At 47.6% G+C, this 20,713-nt stretch overlaps 1 protein-coding gene across 2 annotated transcripts; it reads left to right on the forward strand.

The window, feature by feature from the left end:
* The first annotated feature begins 1,412 nt into the window (after positions 1-1,412).
* Positions 1,413-20,696, forward strand: SLC51A (solute carrier family 51 member A). Of its 2 annotated transcripts, none has more exons than XM_066241751.1 (9): positions 1,413-1,683; positions 2,319-2,413; positions 12,364-12,518; positions 13,955-14,028; positions 14,464-14,622; positions 16,268-16,379; positions 16,641-16,787; positions 19,474-19,579; positions 20,105-20,696. In XM_066241751.1, exons 1-9 carry the CDS (start codon positions 1,646-1,648, stop codon positions 20,212-20,214), a joined length of 996 nt encoding a protein of 331 aa, XP_066097848.1. In that variant the 5' UTR covers positions 1,413-1,645; the 3' UTR covers positions 20,215-20,696. The 2 variants fall into 2 exon arrangements, with proteins under 2 accessions (XP_066097848.1, XP_066097847.1); XM_066241750.1 differs by lacking the exons at positions 1,413-1,683; positions 2,319-2,413 and adding exons at positions 8,826-8,937; positions 10,122-10,192.
* The last annotated feature ends 17 nt before the right edge of the window (positions 20,697-20,713 follow it).

Raw genomic sequence — 20,713 nt, forward strand, 5'->3', positions numbered from 1 at the left:
GTCCTGCTTTGAGAATTATACTTCAGGAGGAAAGTTTGAGAGAGAAAGGACTCTGCTTGACCCTTGGAAGATATTTTGAGGTGTTTTGAGACAGGAGCAAGGAGGTTTTCTCCTACTCCCTCTGATTGTATCTACCCACCAGCCCAGTCAGGGAGCCTCCTATGCCCTCCAGAAATGACTCTTTTTGACCCTGTCATGGACCCCTCCCTTACTATCAAAGATCTTCACTTAAACCTCAACAGAGTCCTAACCTTTTTGCCTCTCTCCATACCTCCATGGCTTTCAACCCAACTTCATGTCATAAGCTCTGTGACCTCAGTTTCCTTATTTATAAAATGGAAAGATCGCACCTTTAAAGAGGGATTGTAGGCTTAAATGAGATAGGGACATGCTGCGTTTTCTGTAGCACCTGGTGCACCACAGGTGCTCAATAGACATTAGCAGCTGCTGCTGCTGCGATTCTCACAAAATTTAGGGGATATTTCAAAATGAATATGAAGTGATAAATATTCATTTTTGTGAGCAGTGTATTATTTTATCAGCCACGCAACAAGCCTAAGGAGCACTTAGTGTGTGCCAGGCCCTGCACCAGGAACCCAGGGGTACTGTGCTTGGCCTCAAGCCCGAAATCTATTTGGAAAGACAAGAAAAATCACCAATCAATAAAATAGTTCATAAGCAATTGGGCACAGTTTTTAAAAATCCATCAATATGCTCAGAAATCTCACAACTCTGCCTTTTTTTTTTTTTTTGGTTTTAGATTTTTATTTATTCATTTTTAGAAAGAGAGGGGAGAGAGCAAGAGAAAAGAAACAGAAGGGGGGGGAGGAGCAGGAAGCATCAACTCCCATATGTGCCTTGACCAGGCAAGCACTGGGTTTTGAACTGGCGACCTCAGTGTTCCCAGGTTGATGCTTTATCCACTGCACCACCACAGGTCAGGCCTCGCAACTCTGCCTCTTGAGTACAGCCTGCGCCTCCCCTTTGAGGCATCTTCAGCTGCTATTTGGGTAGATAAACCCGTCATCAAGATGTGGTGGGCTGGGCTTTGGGAAATGCACAGGGGCCTCATCCGACCTTTCCAAGGAGTCCTTCACATGCCAATCCACCAGCACCAACACGGTCAGGGCCCCAGAGCCCGAGTTCCAGCCAGGTTTCCGGGGGAGGAAGTACTATAGTTGTTGACCAGGAGGCATTGAGGGGAGATTGAGAATTTTGTACCTACCATCACCCTAGAAGACTCCTGGGGGATGTGGAAGGGGGCATGTGACAGGTCGGGCCAAGAGCACAAGATGGCTAAAGGTACTTATGGGAGGGAGGCAGGAGGGACCACACCCCGGGGACTGGGAGGAGTTAGGAACCTGGGAACTGAGCCAGCTGAGAGGATCAAATTTCAAATTCCTCAGGGATGAACTCTGAGATAGAAACTGTAGACGAGGAGGTTGAGGAGGGAGAGAGCCGGAGGGGACAATCGAGCCACTCTACCTCCCCTCTGCCTGAGGCCTTGGGAAAAAGCTGACAGCCAGCAGGGCCGGAGCCACCTGCCTCAGGACCCCTGCCTGCCTCAGGACCCCTGCCTGCCGGCCCCTCCTTGCCTCTCAGAGCCACCAACTGAACTGAGCGGACTGAAGAGGGAGAGAAGATAATGGAGCCAGACAGGACTCAGATAAAGCTTGACCCCAGGTGAGTGAGGGCGACAGGCTCTGAGCCAGGAGCCGGTTGCTAAGCAGCAGGTGGCCTCTATCACTCCGGCTTGTCCCAGCCTCCCTCTTGGGACCCTTGGCTCCTAGCACATATAACCAGGCAGGGCTGATAACGGCCTGGTTGTCCCTTAGGTCTTAGGGACACTGCAGTTGGGCCAGTGCCCGACCCCTTAGGCCTAGGCTTTCCCTCCCCATTTTAGGGTAGAAACACCCCAGAGTTAGGAGCTGAGGGAGAGGGTGCATGCACGGAGCCCACCCCCTCCACTCCCAGCCCACCCTCGGCCCGCTGGGGTCCATCCCCAGTGCTGAGGGTCCTGCTCTCTCTCCCCAGCCAGCCCTTGAGCTGCTGCCCCAAGGGAAGAGGAGTGAGTGGACTGTGGGCTCTGTGGGCACCGCAGCCCGCCCTGGCCCTGGCCCTGGCCTGGGTGACGGGCTGCCTTACACACTAGACTGGGTCCATTCTCCGTGCCCTCCAAGAATCAGGACCTTGAGGGGAAATGGACAAGTTCTCTGAAACCAGAAGTGTTTGAGGGAGTGTCAAGTACCCGGTGTCCCTCCTGGTACCCTCTCCTCTCCCCAAGTGCCCGTGTCTGAGTGCAGGCTGGTGTCTCCCAGGTACTCGGCAGAACTCCTGGAATTACTGAAAACCAACTACAGCGTCCCCTCTGCCTGCTTCTCTCTTCCTCCCACTGCAGCTCAGCTTCTGAGAGGTGAGTCGGGGGACTCTCCCCAGAGGGAACTAAAAGGATGAAATGAGTGCCCAGTGGGAAGTCAGGGCAGCTGAGAGGAGAGGTGGCCCTGAGCTGGCCAGCCTGCAGAGCCTGGGAGCATGGCTGGCCCAGTGTCTGTCCATCATGGTAAGGCCTTGGAGAAGAATAACTGCTCAAGGAGCCAACAGGCAAGAAGAGGGGTGTGACAAACTAGCCCAGGAGACAAATCTGCATGTTGGGCCTTCCACACATCCTAGCTCATTCAGGGGACACTGGCCTAGAGCTTCTTTTTTTTTGTTTTTTTGTTTTTCATTTTTGAGAGGGGGAGAGAGAGATAAGAAGGGAGAGAGATGAGAAGCATCAACTTGTAGTTGAAGCACTGTAGGTGTTCATTGATTGCTTTCTCATATGTGCCTTGACTGGGGAGGGCTACAGCAGAGCTAGTGACCACTTGCTCAAGCCAGTGACCTTGGGCTCAAGTCAGCAACCTTGGGGTTTCGAACCTGGGACCTCAGCATCCCAGGTCGATGCTCTATCCCACTGTGCCACCACCGGTCAGGTTGGCCTAGAGCATTGTTTAGACCCCAGGACCAACCAGGGACTCAAGATGGTGCCCACATGACCCAAGCCCCACAGAATCGCCTTGAGGCCTGCACAACAGCCTTCTTTTTTTTTTTTTTTTTTTTTTTTTTTTTTTTTTTTACAGAGGCAGAGATAGACAGGGACAGACAGACAGGAACGGAGAGAGATGAGAAGCATTAATGAGATGAGAAGCATCAATCATCAGTTTCTCGTTGCGCGTTGCGACTTCTTAGTTGTTCGTTGATTGCTTTCTCATATGTGCCTTGTCCGTGGGCCTTCAGCAGACTGAGTAACCCCCTGCTGGAGCCAGCGACCTTGGGTCTAAGCTGGTGAGCTCTTTGCTCAAGCCAGATGAGCCCGTGCTCAAGCTGGCGACCTCGGGGTCTCGAACCTGGGTCCTTCCGCATCCTAGTACGACGCTCTATCCACTGCGCCACCACCTGGTCAGGCACAACAGCCTTCTTGAGGAAGAGCCTATATCATCTGAGAGAGTGGTCATTGTGAACAATGTTCTTAAAACTTGGGTGAACCTATGAAAGTATGCTGACAGTGCGGCCAACTATATGGGCTCTTATTCCTGAACTGCTTTTAAAAGGGAAAGGCTGAGGAGACTGTTTATTCCTTGGATACACAAAACACGACAATCTGATGACCCCAGGTTCTTCATAGCAAATGTGGTTCACCTACATTTTCCTCTGTTTTCCTACTGCGTGAGTGCATGATTAAACTGCCTTTTAGACACCGATGAGTAGGATCCTGTGTCTCTACCTGAATGGTTTTCCCAACTTCCTTCCTGATCTTGTCACCCCAAGGAGTAGATGCTTTCTGAACAACAGGATGTGGTCAGTGTGCATTAGGAGCCACACGCGGGCATGTCCTTGGATAATGTTCGGCCTCGTTTCAGATGCTGTGAACTAGAGTGAATGCCAGCTGCCAGTGTCCCGAGAGACCTCTCAGCTGCTCTGTGGGTCGTGCCAGTAGGCAGCTGCTACGTCGAGCTCCAGGAACCTCTTGTTCACAGAGTGCAGCTGGTGACTCAACTCTATCCTGACCCCAGTGGTTGTCAGCCAGTCAGTGTTATCCCCCAAGGGACTTTTGGCAATGTCTGGAGACAGTTTCAGTTGTCACAACTAGAGGGTGCCACTTGGCCCCTGGTGCACAGGCCAGGGATGCTGCCCTGGAAACAAAGGAAAACCTGTCCCAAGGGATTTTCTTGGCCAAAGTGTCAGTAGTGCTGAGATTGAGAAAGCCTGTCGCACACAGTGAAAATAGTTCTCACACTGCTTGGCAACAAAATGTGCAAATAGAAGCACCAAAGACGTTCTAAGTAGGGAGACCGTTCTGGGCCTGGGAGACTGGAGAGCTGCCTTGGTCCCAGGTGGGACTGTGGGAGTGGGCAGCAGTTGGATAGTGGCAAGTGGAGGGCGCTGCTGGGGTGGAGATGAGGTAGAGAGAGCAGGCAGGTTCCCCAGACACCGAGGAGCTAGACTTGGCAGGATTGAAGGTCGCTGGTGGGGAAGTAGGGGGCAATTGAGAGGCTGGGCAGGTAAGGTGGGGCTCAGTGAGTGTGGAGCAGAGGAGTTGTACTTTATCCTGTAGACTCAAGGAGCCTGGTGAAGGCTCTGAGATTGGGAGGGGCTGGATCGGGAATCAGGACCATTAATTAGTAATCAGAATGGATTTCAAGGAAGAAGAACCTTGAGAAGCAGGGATATAACTTGGGGGTTATTGCCCTAGCCCAGCATGGGGGACAAGGGTCTGAGCTAGAGCAATGTCAGGGAAAGGAAGGGAAATTGAAAAACACAGGAAATCCAAAGGAAGAGCTGGCCATCTGGTAAATACATAGATAGCTAGACAAGATAAGTAAAGGAGCAAAAGGCTAAAATGACTGGGGAGCTGGGCAGTGGTGATGGTGCTCATAGAAAGAGGAGAGGCAGGAAGAGGCGCCCATTGGAGGGTGTGCAGAAAGCTCTTCTTCATTGGGGAACTGTGTTGTTCCTTACAATAAAAGCCATTTAAGGAAGAGCTATTCTGGAAGAACTGTTAAATCTTTCAATAATCCATATTTGAAATGCCCATGATATGATTGCAATTATAATCCTTACAGGATTTTTTTAATGGATTGATCCAAACATTTATATGGAGTGGTAAAGGACAATAAAAAGCTAAGACAATTATGCAAAAGTATAAGGAGGGCACCTGCCCTACCAGAGGTTAAGGCTTATAAGAAGACTAGAGTCATTAAAGCAATGAGGCAATAACTACAAGGGGTCTGACAAGCAGAAAATGGAACAAAATACAGGGCCCGGAAACAAACCCATGCCCACTTGGGAACTTGCTCCAGGAAAGGGTGCTGGAACATCAGTGGAACAGGGTGGACTCTTCAAGAGGTGATGCTGGACTATTGCCTGTTCCTGTGGCAAATCACTAAACAGAAAAATAGCTCCAGCATAGCTTTAATCCAGGTAGATTAAATACCTAAATGTAAAATGCATTTTTACAAAAGAAAAAATAGACATCTTTATGAGAGTAGAGAATAATTTCTTAAACACAAGAAAGCATAAGTTATCATGGAGATTGACCTCATAAAGCAATCAAACTTCTGTACAACTAAAAACACTATAAGGAATGTTAACAATTAAACCACAGACTGGGAGAAGATATTTTCAAGCCTATAACCAACAAAGAATGAGTAATCAGTATGAGAAAAATTACCCAGTAAAAAATTGGATAAAATATATGAACAGGCAATTCATAGAAGAGGAAAGCTAAATGGCCAATAAATATACAAAAAGATTGACTATTTCCTTAGGAATTAGGGAACCAAGAGTTAAATAATAAAATACCATTTCACTACACTCATATAGGCATAGATAAAAAGCCTGATAATCCAAGTGAAGATGAATTTGAGGTGAGCTATGAACTCTCAGGGGGGTTATAAATTAGTATAGCCACTTTGGCGAGTAATTAGATATCTGTACCATGAAGATTCTCATCTCTTACAGCACAGAAATCTATTTCTAGGAATAGAAATAGAGGAACTTTCCAGTATGTACCAAGGAGACACATCCAAGAATGCAAGAACTCCCACAACTCAACAAAAACAATCCAATTAAAAAATGGGCAGAGACTTAAACAGAAACTTCTCCAAGGAAGACATATAAATGGCCAACAGATATATGAAAAGATGTTCAACTTCACTAGCATTTTGGAGAAATGCAAATCAAAACTACAATGAGATGCCACCTCACACCTGTTAGAATGGCTATTAAGACAAGTAATAATAAGTGTTAGAGCAATTGCAGAGAAAAAAAAAACCCTCACCACTGGTGGGAAGGTAAACTGGTATGGCCACTATGGAAAACAATATGGAAGGTCCTCAAAAAATTAAATATAGGGTTACCATATCACCCAGCCACCCCTCTTTTGGGTATCTACCTGAAAAATTATAAACATTAATTAGTAAATGTATATGTACCCCTAGTTTCATAGCAGCATTGTTCACAGTGGCCGAGACATGAAAACAACCAAGGTGTCCTTTATTAGAGGATTGGATAAAGAAGATGTGGTACATATATACCATTGAATTCCTCTCAGCCTTAAGAAAAGATGAAATACTGCCATTTGTAACCATATGGATGGTCTTGAGAACATCATGCTAAGCAAAATAAGCAGATGGAAAAAGTCAAGAGTCATGTGATTTCACTCATATGTGAGATATAAAACTGAAAACAAGTGAGCAAACAAGACATACAAACAAATTCATAGACACAGACGACAGTATAGTGGTTACCAGAGGGGTGGGGGGAGGGGGAGGAAAAGGTGCTAAAGGAGATCAAATGTATAGCAATGGAAGATTTTACTTTGGATGGTAAACACATAGTGCAATATACAGGTGATATATTATAGAATTGTACACTTGAAACCTAGATAATTTTATTAACCAATGTCATACCAATAAATTTATTTATTTAATTTATTTTGTATTTTTCTGAAGTGAGAAGCAGGGAGGCAGAGAGACAGACTCCTACATGCGCTTGACCAGGATCCGCCAGCATGCCCACCAAGGGGCAATGCTCTGCCCATCTGGGGTGTTGCTTTGTTGCAACCAGAGCCACTCTAGCGCCCGAGGCAGAGGCCACAGAACCATCCTCAGCGCCCGGGCCAACTTTGCTCCAGTGGAGCCTTGGCTGCGGGAGGGGAAGAGAGAGACAGAGAGGAAGGAGAGGGGAAGGGGTGGAGAAGCAGATGGGCGCCTCTCCTGTGTGCCCTGGCCGGGAATCAAACCCGGGACTCCTGCACGCCAGGCTGACGCTCTACCACTGAGCCAACCGGCCAGGGCCAATTTTTCTAAAAACTTTTAAAACAAAATCAGCACTATCTTAACACTCTTTAAAATGGGTTATGGGTATAGTAATGTTTGCTTTATTATTGATTTTTTTTTTTTTTTTTTTTTTTTTAGTGATAGAGGCAGACAGACAGACAGGAGGGGAGAGTTGAGAAACATCAACTCCTAGTTACAGCACTTTTAGTTGCTCATTTATTGCTTCTCATATGTTCCTTGACCCGGGGTCTCCAGCCGAGCCAGTGACCCCTTGCTCAAGCCAACTACCTTGGGCTTCAAGCCAATGACCTTTGGACTCACGCCAGTGACCCCGTGCTCAAGCTGGTGAGCCTGCACTTAAGCCAGATGAGCTCATGCTCAAGCTGACAACCTCGGGGTTTCAAACCTGGGACTTCAGCGTCCTAGGTTTGAAACTATTCACTGTGCCACCACTGGTCAGGGTATTTTTGAAATATTTATCCTTATTTTTTATTTATTTTTATGTACTTATTTTTTATTAAATTTAGTGGGGTGACAAGGGTTAATAAGATCACATGGGTTTCAAATGTACATTTCTATGATACATGATCTGTATATTGCATTGTGTGCAATAAATTTTAAAATAATTATAAAATTGTTTTTCAGGCCCTGGCCGGTTGGCTCAGAGGTAGAGCGTCGGCCTGGCGTGCGGGGGACCCGGGTTCGATTCCCGGCCAGGGCACATAGGAGAAGCGCCCATTTGCTTCTCCACCCCCCCCCCTCCTTCCTCTCTGTCTCTCTCTTCCCTTCCCGCAGCCAAGGCTCCATTGGAGCAAAGATGGCACGGGCGCTGGGGATGGCTCCTTGGCCTCTGCCCCAGGCGCTAGAGTGGCTCTGGTCGTGGCAGAGCGACGCCCCGGAGGGGCAGAGCGTCGCCCCCTGGTGGGCAGAGCATCGCCTCTGGTGGGCGTGCCGGGTGGATCCCCATCGGGTGCATGCGGGAGTCTGTCTGACTGTCTCTCCCCATTTCTGGCTTCAGAAAAATACAAAAAAAAAAAATTGTTTTTCATAGGTTGTGATGAAAGGTTAGATTAAAATAACAGAATAAAAATTTTACAGTATGGCCTGACCAGGCAGTGGTGCAGTGGATAGAGCATCGGACTGGGATGCGGAGGACCCAGGTTCAAAACCCTGAGGTCGCTACCTTGAGCAAGGGGTTACTGGGTCTGCTGAAGGCCCACGGTCAAGGCACATATGAGAAAGCAATCAATGAACAACTAAGGCGTCGCAACGTGCAACAAAAAACTAATGATTGATGCTTCTCATCTCTCTGTTCCTATCTTTCTGTCCCTGTCTATCCCTCTCTCTGACTCTCGGTTTCTGGAAAAAAAAAATTTTACAGTATGATTGCAGTAATATAATATGTATCACTTTAGCATATTTTTTTTTAATTTTTTTATTTATTCGTTTTAGAGAGGAGAGGGAGAGAGAGAGAGAGAAAGAGGAGAGACAGAGAGAGAGAAGGGGGAGGAGCTGGAAGCAACAACTCCCATATGTGCCTTGACCAGGCAAGCCCAGAGTTTCGAACCGGTGACCTCAGCATTTCCAGGTCGACGCTTTATCCACTGCGCCACCACAGGTCAGGCATAGCATATTTTTTAAAGCTACTTTTTGGGGGTTTTTTTTGTTTGTTTTTAAATTTTATTTTTATTTTTTTCTTTATTTTTTTAATTTTTTTTATTCATTTTAGAGAGGAGAGGGAGAGACAGAGAGAGAGAGAGAGGAGAGACAGAGAGAGAGAAGGGGGGGAGGGGCTGAAAGCATCTACTTCCATATGTGCCTTGACCAGGCAAGCCCAGGGTTTCGAACCGGCGACCTCAGCGTTTCCAGGTCGACACTTTATCCACTGCGCCACCACAGGTCAGGCCTAAAGCTACTTTTTGTTAAGCAAATATTACACACCAGATGTTGTGCTAAGAGGTTTAGTGAGAGGATAAGTGACCTGCCCGAGGTCATAGAGCAGTAAATGAAATTTTACTTTGAACTCATGTGTCTGACTCCAGAGCCTATGCTCTTAATCTCCATGGAAACAAATATGCAAAATTAAAATAATTGACTAGGAACCAGTTAGGATCATGGATGATACTCTTTCTTCAAAATTTAAATGTTAGCCCTGGCCGGTTAGCTCAGTGGTAGAGTGTCAGCCTGGCATGTGGATGTCCTGGGTTTGATTTCCGATCAGGGCACACAGGATAAGCCCCCCGTCTGCTTCTCCACCGCTCCTCCTCTCGCTTCCCTCTCTTTCTCTCTCTCCGTTCTGCAGCCATGGCTCGATTAGAGTGAATTGGCCCTGGGCACTGAAGAGGGCTCTGTGGCCTCCACCTCAGGCACTAAAAATAGCTCAATTGCCAGCATGGCCCCAGATGGGCAGAGCATCAGCCCCAGACAGGGGTTGCTGGTGGATCCTGGTCAGGGTGCATGCAGGAGTCTATCTCTCCTCCTCTCACTTGGAAAAGAAGAAAATAAATAAATAAAAGTTTCAAATGTTAAGTATTTTTTCATTTTTTTAGTGAAGAACTGTAACCAGAACTTGCAGAATTTGCAGGGCCTACTATTCAGGGAAAAGTAATTGAGAAAGAAATAACAGAGCTAAACAGTAGCAGCAATGCCAAATCAATCATTAAAAATAAATAAATAAATGCATAAAAGATTTTATTTACTGATTTTAGAATGGAGAGAGAGAGGGGGAGGGAGGGAGGGGAGGAGCAGAAACCATCAACTCATAGCAGCTGCTTCTCGTATGTGTCGTATGTGCCTTAACAGGGCAAGCCCGTGCTTTCAAACCGGCGACCTCAGCATTCCAGGTCAATGCTCCATCGACTGTACCACCATAGGTCAGGATATGCATTTATTTTAAAATTTTTTAAATTAATGTACAGTTGGTATACCACATTGTATTAGTTGTATTAATTTTAGGTGTACAATATAGTGAATTGACATTTTTATACACCCAGGGGTTCCATCCTAACTAAATTGTGTGGAGAAAGGGTGGGTGGGAAGGAAGAAAAACAGCACAATTCTGTCTTTTATGGCCTGTGCTAGAACAAGTTGACCATTCACTTCAGAAGTCGTGCTTGGGAGCTGGAATCCAGGGGCTACCTTCCCCATGGCAGGTCCTCTGGATTTTCCATTAGATCTGGTTGTGATCAGAGGTAAAGCAAACAGAGAGAAAAACATGTGCCCCCAAAAGCAACCAGGGTCAACATGACATTTTTGGACAGATTCACCTTTGACCTGGTTGCTCCTTGTGGTGTCACCAGGCCTGACTGATCCAGATGACAACTCGAGTCTCTCCTGTGGTGTGATCTCCTTGCTCCTGGTCTGGTTTCAGCGGTATCATCTCTGACTGAACTGCCCTGTCACCAGACCACAGGCGGACTAGCCACTGCCTTCCTCATACTTTACTCCCAGTGGACTGGCCCTGACAGTCTTCCTGTCCCCTTCTTCCTCTCACCCAGCCAGTTAGGTGGTGGAGAGGAGAGAGTCTGCCAAGGAGGTAAGAGACTTGGATAGACGAGGGTCGGGCTTAGTCATGAAGGACACAGAACCCTTTAAAACTACTTGTTTCAATGATGAGTCCCATATTCAGAAACTCATACTGTAACTAGATTAATTTTTTTCCTGTGAGCAACAGGGAGGCCTGAGGGGCCTCACTGGTGTTTGTCAAAAATGTTTATCCCCTGACCATTTTCGGGTGAGCTTGTTAAAAAAATGTAGTTGCTGGGCTCATCCCAGATCTATGAACAAGCATCTGTGAGGTCAGGGCCTGGGCAGCACTTTTAAACAATTCTTCAAATAAGTGTGATGAACACTGAAGAGAGCTCCTGGACTACATTTAATGTGAGACAAAGTGTGAGGCCAGCACAGGTCAAAGGTCCTTGGAGTCTTGTATCCATTTCTCTTCTGTTAAAATCCCTTTCTAATGTCCTAGTTTCATGACATGACTTTGAAGTCAAATTTAAACAGCTCTAAAGCAGTGGTTCCCCAACCTTTTTTGGGCCACAGACTGGTTTAATGTCAAAAAGTATTTTCACGGACCGGCCTTTAGGGTGGTACGGATAGATGTATTACGTGACCGAGACAAGCGTCAAGAGTGAGTCTTAGATGTAACAGAGGGAATCTGGTCTTTTTTTTTTTTTTTTTTTTTTTTTTTACAGAGAGTCAGAGAGAGGGATAGACAGGGACAGACAGACAGGAACGGAGAGATGAGAAGCATCAATCATTAGTTTTTCGTGGCACGTTGCAACACCTTAATTGTTCATTGATTGCTTTCTCATATGTGCCTTGACCACAGGCCTTCAGCAGACCAAGTAACCCCTTGCTTGAGCCAGCGACCTTGGGCTCAAGCTGGTGAGCTTTTTGCTCATACCAGATGAGCCCTCGCTCAAGCTGGTGACCTTGGGGTCTTGAAGCTGGGTTTTCCGCATCCCAGTCTGATGCTCTATCCACTGCGCCACCGCCCAGTCAGGCGAATCTGGTCATTTTTAAAAAATAAAACATCGTTCAGACTTAAAATATAAATAAAATGGAAATAATGTAAGTTATTTATTCCTTCTCTGTGGACCAGTACCGAATGGCCCATGGACCAGTACCGGTCCGCGGCTCGGGGGTTGGGGACCACTGCTCTAAAGTATACTACTAATCACATTCTGCTTTGGTTATACTGTTACTTGGTCCCTGTTTGCTAGCATGACACCAGGCACTGCAGTTAGGAAAGTGCATAGACCCTACTAAACTCTTAATCCAAAATTTTTGCTAATTATGTAAAAGCTTGTGTGGTGTCTATAACCTGGTTCAGGTAAGCCTCACCATACCTAAAATCATCTGGTCTAGTCTTCCATCCACATGTTGCACTTTCTAGTTCTAAGAAAAAGCCATTCTTTGCATGGATGGGAGCCAGATAATTCTACATATGGTAAAGCAATTTAGATCCAAATAAGGAAGCCACAGTTTTGTCCCTCCGTCCTGATCTTCAACTCACTGGAGTCTGCCCTCTTCACTCTAGCACTGGGCCCTGTGGAAACTGCCCTCACTGTCACCATGACCTTGCTCACCCTGGGCTCAGTGGCCATCTTCCTGGAGGATGCCGTCTACCTGTACAAGAACACCCGTTGCCCCATCAAGAGGAGGACTCTGCTCTGGAGCAGCTCTGCGCCCACGGTGACGGCCCTGTCGCTGCCATTTGGGAGGGACTGGAGAGAAAGCAGGGAACATTTTGAAAATTCTTCTAAACTATTCAAGTCAGCAAAGGGTTGCTTGCCTCTTCCACCTTAGGGTAGGGGTTTCTAATCCGATCTCCTTTTGCATTCAGGACCCCAAGCTTGGAAAGCCAACAGGCAGTGAGGTGGAGTGTTCAAATTCTTAAAGCAACAGAGACAGTTAAAAAGCCTCTCAGCTACCAGTGGCCCAATCACTAGCCGCCCCCACCACCACAGTATTGCTGCTAAAATCAAGCCTCCTTTCTATACAAATAAGTAGTGGCTCCTCAGTGTAGGAGGGAAAGAATTTTTTCCCCATGGGGTCATTTATAAGTAGCTCTACCCTTACACTTTAGGCCTCTGTGTGTGACAGAGACAGAGAGAGGGACAGATAGGGACAGAAAGAAAGGGAGAGAAATGAGAAGCATCAATTCCTTGTTGTGGGACCTTAGTTGTTCATTGATTGCTTTCTCATATGTGCCTTGACCGGGGGCTTCAGCAGACCGAGTGATCCCTTGCTCAAGCCAGGGACCTCGGGCTCAAGCTGGTGAGCTTTGCTCAAACCAGATGGCCCATGCTCAAGCTGGCAACCTCAGGGTTTCGAACCTGGATCTTCCACATCCCAGTTCAACACTCTATCCACTGTGCCCCTGCCTGGTCAGGCACACTGCAGGCTTTTTTAAAAAAAGATTTTATTTCTTGATTTTAGAGAGGAGAGAGAGAGAGAGAAATGAAGGGTGGGGAGAAGCAGGAAGCATCAATTGGTAGTAGTTGCTTCTTATATGTGCCTTAATTGGGCAAGCCCAGGGTTTTGAACCAGCGACTTCAGCATTCCAGGTCAATACTTGATCCACTGCACCACCATGGGCCAGGCAGGTTTTTAAAACTCTCATAGCCACTGTACATGCCTTAGGCTTGCTCAGAGACCATACGACAAGACCTCTGTTTTCTCATGGTGAGCTCTAGTGTTCTGGGTGGAGAGGGGAGGCCCTTTCTTGTTAGACGACATCTGCCTGGGCCATCTTCAGGCCATCACAGATGCTCTAACAACATGGGATGTTGAAAAAGAAGGATTGGATCTCTGAGACATTTATATCTATGAATGAATTTACATGCTCTACTCCAGGGATATAGCAGGAGACAGTCTTCAAAAAAGCCCCTGATTCAAGGTGACTTGCTGTCTCTAACCCTAGACGTAGAAGAAACTGACAGCTGAATTTCAGAACTTTTTAAAATTTGACTAGTGATGTTTCCCACCGGCTGCTTTTAAGTACTATTACCTCCAGTGTTTATGTCTTGCTTCCGTGAGCCCTTGTCACAAAAGATTCAGAGGGTCAGCAAAAGTCTCCCTCCCTCCCTTGACTGGCTTCTTGCTCCTCTCCTCACCTCTCCAAACAGGTGGTGTCTGTGTTCTGCTGCTTTGGTCTCTGGATCCCTCGTTCTCTCATGCTCGTGGAAATGGCCATAACCTCGTGAGTGTCCACCTACCCAGCTCTGGGCCCCGTACTCTTTCTGGGGTCCCCTTCTGCTTCCCACTCACCCACGACTCTAGAGTCCATGTCTTCTTTTATCCCCTATCCCTTCAATCCCACAAATCCTTGCAAACCAGTTAGCACTGATTATGAATCTAGCCCTTTCCAACTTGTGCTAACGCAGGTCTCTTGAACTTCTGCATCTGTTCATCCTCAGCCACCATTTCCTCCCCACAGCCTGAAATAACCCCTCTTCCCAGGCCCCTGGGCCTCGTCCTCCCTTTTGTCCCTCTTGGGTCACAGCAGAAGGCCTCGCCCCATGACGATCTCCCCAGGAAGCCCCACCTCTCCCACTCCCTTTGCGGCCTAGGGTGTCCCCTCGGCTGGTGGCTGCCTGCCCTCTGTTCTCTCAGGCCCACTTCTCCCTTGCTCCAGGTTTTATGCGGTGTGCTTTTACCTGCTGATGCTGGTCATAGTGGAAGGCTTTGGTGGGAAGGAGGCAGTCGTGAGGACACTGAAGGACACCCCGATGATGATCCATACCGGCCCCTGCTGCTGCTGCTGCCCCTGCTGCCCCAAACTCATGCTCACCAGGTAAGGCGGGAGGGAGAGGCATCCTCAAAGAATAGACTACCTCTTCTTGTGCTCTCCCAAGGGTGTCTGCTGGCTCTCTCTGCCCTGCTTCAAGTCTCTGGGAGTTATTCTTGTGGGGGACAAACCCACTGATAAAAGGCACATATTGGGCACCCACCCAGGGGAGCAGAGAAAAGAGAACTCTGAAGTTCCTGTTACTTCAGCCCGCTGCCCCCTACAAATTCAGCCACACAGAGCGTCACTTGCCCCTCTGCTCATTTTGGTTAATGAGGTTGAGTCATCACTGATAGTTCTTGCTCAAAAGGCAGTGTTCTGATCTAGGAGCAAGTGGGAAGCAAGAAGAATGGTTGCCAGGCCCTGGCCAATGGGCTCAGCGTTGGCCTGGCATGTGGAAGACCTGGGTTCGATTCCTGGCCAGGGCACACAGGAGAAGCACCCATCTGCTTCTCCACCTTCCCCTTCCCCTTCCCCTTTCTATCTCTCTCTTCCCCTCCCGCAGCCAGGGCTCCATTGGAGCAAACTTGGCCCAGGTGCTGAGGATGGCTCTGGCCTCCGCCTCAGGCGCTAGAATGGCTCCAATTGCAGCAGAGAAATGCCCCAGATGGGCAGAGCATCGCCCCCTGGTGGGCATGCAGGGTGGATCTGGGTCGGGTGCATGTGGGAGTCCATCTGTCTGCCTCTCCCCCGCTTCTCACTTCAGAAAAATACAAAAAAATAATTTTATTTATTTTTTTTTTTTACAGAGAGAGTCAGAGAGAGGGACAGACAGACAGGAACAGAGAGATGAGAAGCATTAACCATCAGTTTTTTGTTGCGCATTGCAACACCTTAATTTTCATTGATTGCCTTCTCATACGTGCCTTGACCTCGGGCCTTCAGCAGACTGAGGAACCCCTTGCTCGAGCCAGCGACCTTGGGCTCAAGCTGGTGAGCTTTTGCACAAACCAGATGAGCCCTCGCTCAAGCTGGCGACCTCGGGGTCTCGAACCTGGGTCTTCCGCATCCCAGTCCGATGCTCTATCCACTGCGTCACCACCCAGTCAGGCAAGCAAAAATAAATAAATAAATAAATAAAACATAAACAAGAAGAAGGGTTGTCAATGCTCTCAGCATCCTGGCTTCTTCCTGTGATCATCCATTGAAATATTTTGGTGTCTCTGGTGGCAGCCAAGCCTCAGCCCAGGAGCCCAGTGAGGAGATGAGTGCCACAACCAGCTGGGGCAATGGGTGTGCACAAAAGGAAGGAGCTGCAGGATTTGAGAAAAGACACAACAGAGAGAAGAGATGGGTACAAGGGACTCCCAGACTCTAGGACTGAGCCTCATCGTATTTATTTGTGTCTTTGCTCATTAAGCAAATAAGCAGAGCCTGGGTCAAATTAGCCTAGAATGGATTCAGGTGTGGAGAAGGATAATTCATATCTTTCAGGCATGTAGGAAAATGGCCATAGGGATCAGCTGTTTCCTATAAACGGTCTTATCAGAGCTTGCTGGGCAGCGTTCTGCCCCCACAGGCCTTGGCGTTCCAAAGTCCGCACCAAAGACTTGTTTCAGGGCAATCTCATCTCCCGTCATTTTCCTACAGATGAGAGTCTTCTTGGGGTGGGGAGCCTTTGGGGCTGTGTTCCAACTCTCTTCTCCCTCAGGAAGAAGCTTCAGCTGCTGATGTTGGGCCCGTTCCAGTATGCCTTCTTCAAAATAATGCTGTGTCTGGTGGGCTTGTTTCTCGTCCCTGATGGCATCTATGACCCAGCAGACGTAAGCCAGGAGTAAAGGGCAGCAAAGCCTGAGACTCATTTAGTACCTTTGAGCTCTGGAAAGAATAGCCGGGGCCTATAGCCCCTGATACCTGGGGACAGGGTGACTGTGGAAAACTAGAGGTTCAGGGACTATGGTGGAAGAGAGGACACTAGAATAGGCCAAGGCTATGGGGCTTTTTTATTACCTAGTCCACCTCAGGGGAAGAAATCAAAGATAAGGGCTTGCCTCCCCACTGACTCCTATTTGGTCTGCCACCAGATTTCTGAGGGGAGCACAGCTCTGTGGATCAACACTTTCCTCGGTGTGTCCACCCTGTTGGCTCTCTGGAGCCTGGCCATCCTTTTCCGTCAAGCCAGGCTGCACCTGGGTGAGCAGAACATAGGAGGCAAATTTGCTCTGTTCCAGGTAACTATACACGGAGAGGCAAAAGATGGCTCATAAGAGAGCTACAAATACTTGGGGTTAGGAAGTGAGACTAATAAATTAGGCTAAAAGCAGGTCTGGGGATCTTCTTAAGCCTTAGGTTTTCTGTGAGATTTGGAAAATGATCCCTGTCCCTTCCCAGTTTTTGCTTTTTGCACTGTAATTGTTTGCTAGGTTTGCCATAACAAAATACTGAGTGGCTTAAAACAATGGAAACATATTTTCTCACAGTTCTGGAAGCTAGAAGTCCAAAGTCAAGATGTCAGGTGGGCCGTACTCCCTCTGAAACCTGTAGGGGAGAATCCCTCCTCGCCTCTCCCTGTCTTCTGGAGATGTGCCAGCATCTCAGCACTCCCTGGCTTGCGGCTGCATCACTCCGGTTTCTGCCTCTGTCATCACGTGGCCTTCTCCTCTCCTGTGTCTGTTTCTTGTTTCTCTTCCTCTTCTTATAAGGACACCAGTGTATTAGAATAAGGACCCACCTTACTCCAGTATGACTTCATCTTAACCAGTTACATATAATTAGTTAACCAAGGCAATGATGCTGTTTCAAAATAAGGTCACAGTGTGAGATACTGGGGCTTAGCACTCCAACATACGTGTTTGAGGGGCACAGTTCAACCCACAACACATGTATTATCAAACCTTAAATTCTTCTGCCTTTGTTTTTTATTTTCTTTTTTATGACTACTTCCTAAAACCCTGTAACCCATCACTACCAGTAGCATTAGCATTATAGCAGCTACAACTATGACCTACCTACATCACACCTAGGCATTTTTCATACATTACACTTTAATTTCCACAAACATCTTAGAAGCCATTAGAGTTTTTGTTTGTTTGTTTTTTACAGGGACAGAGAGAGTCAGAGAGAGGGATAGACAGGGACAGACAGACAGGAACGGAGAGAGATGAGAAGCATCAATCATCAGTTTCTCGTTGCGCGTTGCGGCTTCTTGGTTGTTCATTGATTGCTTTTTCACATGTGCCTTGACCGCGGGCCTTCAGCAGACCGAGTAACCCCCTGCTGGAGCCAGCGACCTTGGGTCTAAGCTGGTGAGCTCTTTGCTCAAGCCAGATGAGCCTGCGCTCAAGCTGGCGACCTCAGGGTCTCGAACCTGAGTCCTTCCGCATCCCAGTCCGATGCTCTATCCACTGTGCCACCACCTGGTCAGGCGGGATAGGCTAGAATTTAAACCCAGGTCTGTCTAACTTCCCAACCCACTTTTGTTCTTCTCACACTGCCTCTCATCTTCACATCTCCTGAGAGTTCTCTCAAAGACGCCTTTATTCATATTTTACCCTGTCCATTCTCCAGGTCTGAAGACAGCTTTTTAAAAAAATATTTTATTTATTGATTTTTAGAGAGGGGGGGGAGGGAGGGAGGGAGGGAGGGAGGGAGGGAGAGAGAGAGAGAGAGAAAGAGAGAGAGAGAGAAGGGGGAGGAGCAGGGAGCATCAACTCCCATATGTGCCTTGACCAGGCAAGCCCAAGGTTTTGAACCGGCAACCTCAGTGTTCCAGGTCGTCACTTTATCCCACTGAGCCACCACAGGTCAGGCCATGAAGACAACTTTTCCACCAAATGTAATATCTTGTTTTCCTTCTCTCTCCATTACTTCTGTCTCCTTGCTGGACCCTTCCCCTACTCCAAAGAAATAATAACCGCCTTATAGAGTAGTTAACAGGATGATTTCACATACATTCACTTTTGATCTAAGTGATGCCTCTGAAACAGGGAGTTCCAGGCACAGAGGAGGTAGACCCAAAGGGGCCGGGGAGAGGGAGAGGAACCTGGAGTGGAGTCAGGGCCGCAGGGGCGGAAGGGACCTGGGCCCCAGAAGCACTTAGGGCCAGGCCACAGGGAGAGGCCAGGGATTGCCCAGCCTGCTGTCATTGCTCTGGGGAGGCCTGGCTGTGCATCTGCAGGGGGAGCAAGTCCTAAGCTAAGACAAATGGAGCTCTGGGGGCCTCTGCACAGAGATTATCTTTTTCTTCTTTTTAAATTGTGGTCTAATATACATTAACCACATAGTAGAAAATTTACAATTTTAACCACATAATACAAAATTTACAACTTTAACCATTTTTACGTGCACAGTTCAGCGGCATTACCATAAGTGCATTCACAGTGTTGTACAACCATCACTGCCTTCAGCCTCAGAACTTCCTCCTGTTCCACACACAGAAGCTGTGTACCCAGTGGACAGATTCATTCCCCCTTCCCCTTTGCCCCCAGGCCCTAGCATAGAGAGGTTCTTCAAAGGGCACTTTAATGGTTCATTGTCCCCCATTCTATCAGCAGGGATCTCAGGTCCAGGAGGTAGAAGGACTGGCTTTTCCCTAATCATCCACCCCTTTCATCCAGTGGTCATTAGCAGCCATGGCTGACATAGGGGAATGAACTTGAACCCCCAATCAGTTCTTGGTTTTTGTCAGGAACTCTCATAAAATACTGAGCAGAAGATGAGGTTGTAGGTTTCCTAAAGATTAGAAGCTCCACCAAATTTTAATCAAGTGTGAGTCTCAACCCTGTGGAACTGCACAGATCTGAAGGCTGGCTGAATGCACAGCAGCGGGAGCGCAGGCGGAGGGCCCGAGGCCTCGGGCTGGAGGCGGAGGCAGGGGCGGGGCCTGCCCTGCCCGCGCTTCTATTTTCCCTTCTGCAGGTGCTCCTCATCCTGACTGCCCTGCAGCCATCCATCTTCTCCGTCTTGGCCAATGGCGGGCAGATTGCTTGTTCGCCTCCCTTTTCCTCTAAAATCAGGTCTCAAGGTGAGCATACCGAAGCTCCCATCCGATTCCAGGATGGGTGAGAGGGGGAGGGTCAGGGAAGACAGACTTTATAACAGAGATTGTTAAAATGTTGACCTTATAACAGCCCACGTAGGCTGCTGCTCCTAATACTCAGAAAGGGATCTCCAAGAATCCTAGCAGAGATTTAAGGAGACTGACTTCTCTGATCACACAGCTTGAGGCCAGCCTTGATGGCCAACCCAGGAAGCCATGGGCTCAATCCTTAGCTCTTGGGAGAGGAATGGGTGTGGTTAGGAAGCAGAGGTCATGCTGATAAACCACAAAAGAAATGAGGTTTAATGTTAGCCTCGGATTGCAGAAGGTTGAGAGCCAAGTGATGGTTCTGGCTCTATCATTAACCTGCTCTGTTACTCACGACAACCTCCAGGTACTAGTTTGGAGTTAAACTGCAGAAAGTGTTATTCAACCCACCTACCAGACCTATTAGTAGGATGCCACCTTGATAATTTACTATAACCTACACTGTATTTCACCTCCCCGCAGTGATGAACTGCCACCTCCTCATACTGGAGACTCTTCTGATAACTGTGCTGACACGGATATACTACAGAAGGAAAGATGACAAAGTTGGATATGAACCTTTCTCTTCTTGAGACCTGGATTTGAACCTCAAAGCCTGAGGTGGATGGCTTGGACCATGGACGCGACACTGTACTCATGAGATGGGCACAAGATTTCTTCACTGCCCCGACATTGACCAAATGGGGACGGATTCTGTTGTCAGCATAAGCTGGCAAATTACATTTGACCACAGAGATGAATTATGCAATAGGATGAAATTGTTTTGGATCTTGCCTGGGAAAGGTAATTTAAGTCTTATAATAGACTAACAGGATGGAGTTTGAAACTCTGTAACTGGACACATTATCCTGTGGGTGCCACTATCAGCCCTTAAAACTTGTTATATTGAAAGATCACTCTCAATTTTCTTAAAGCAAATGAAAGGGGGAAGAGTACATGGTAGTTTGTCTGAAATGAGAATAAGAGTAGAGCTCAGACAGGCAAAATAGTATAAGCCCAAAGCCTCAAAAATACCAGGCTTCTGAAGAATAGACCAAAGGTGTTCTTTTCCTTACGATGTGGTCAGCCTCT

The sequence above is a fragment of the Saccopteryx bilineata genome, chromosome 8 (genome assembly GCF_036850765.1).
Source record: "Saccopteryx bilineata isolate mSacBil1 chromosome 8, mSacBil1_pri_phased_curated, whole genome shotgun sequence".
In the NCBI taxonomy this organism is placed as follows: Eukaryota; Metazoa; Chordata; class Mammalia; order Chiroptera; family Emballonuridae; genus Saccopteryx; species Saccopteryx bilineata.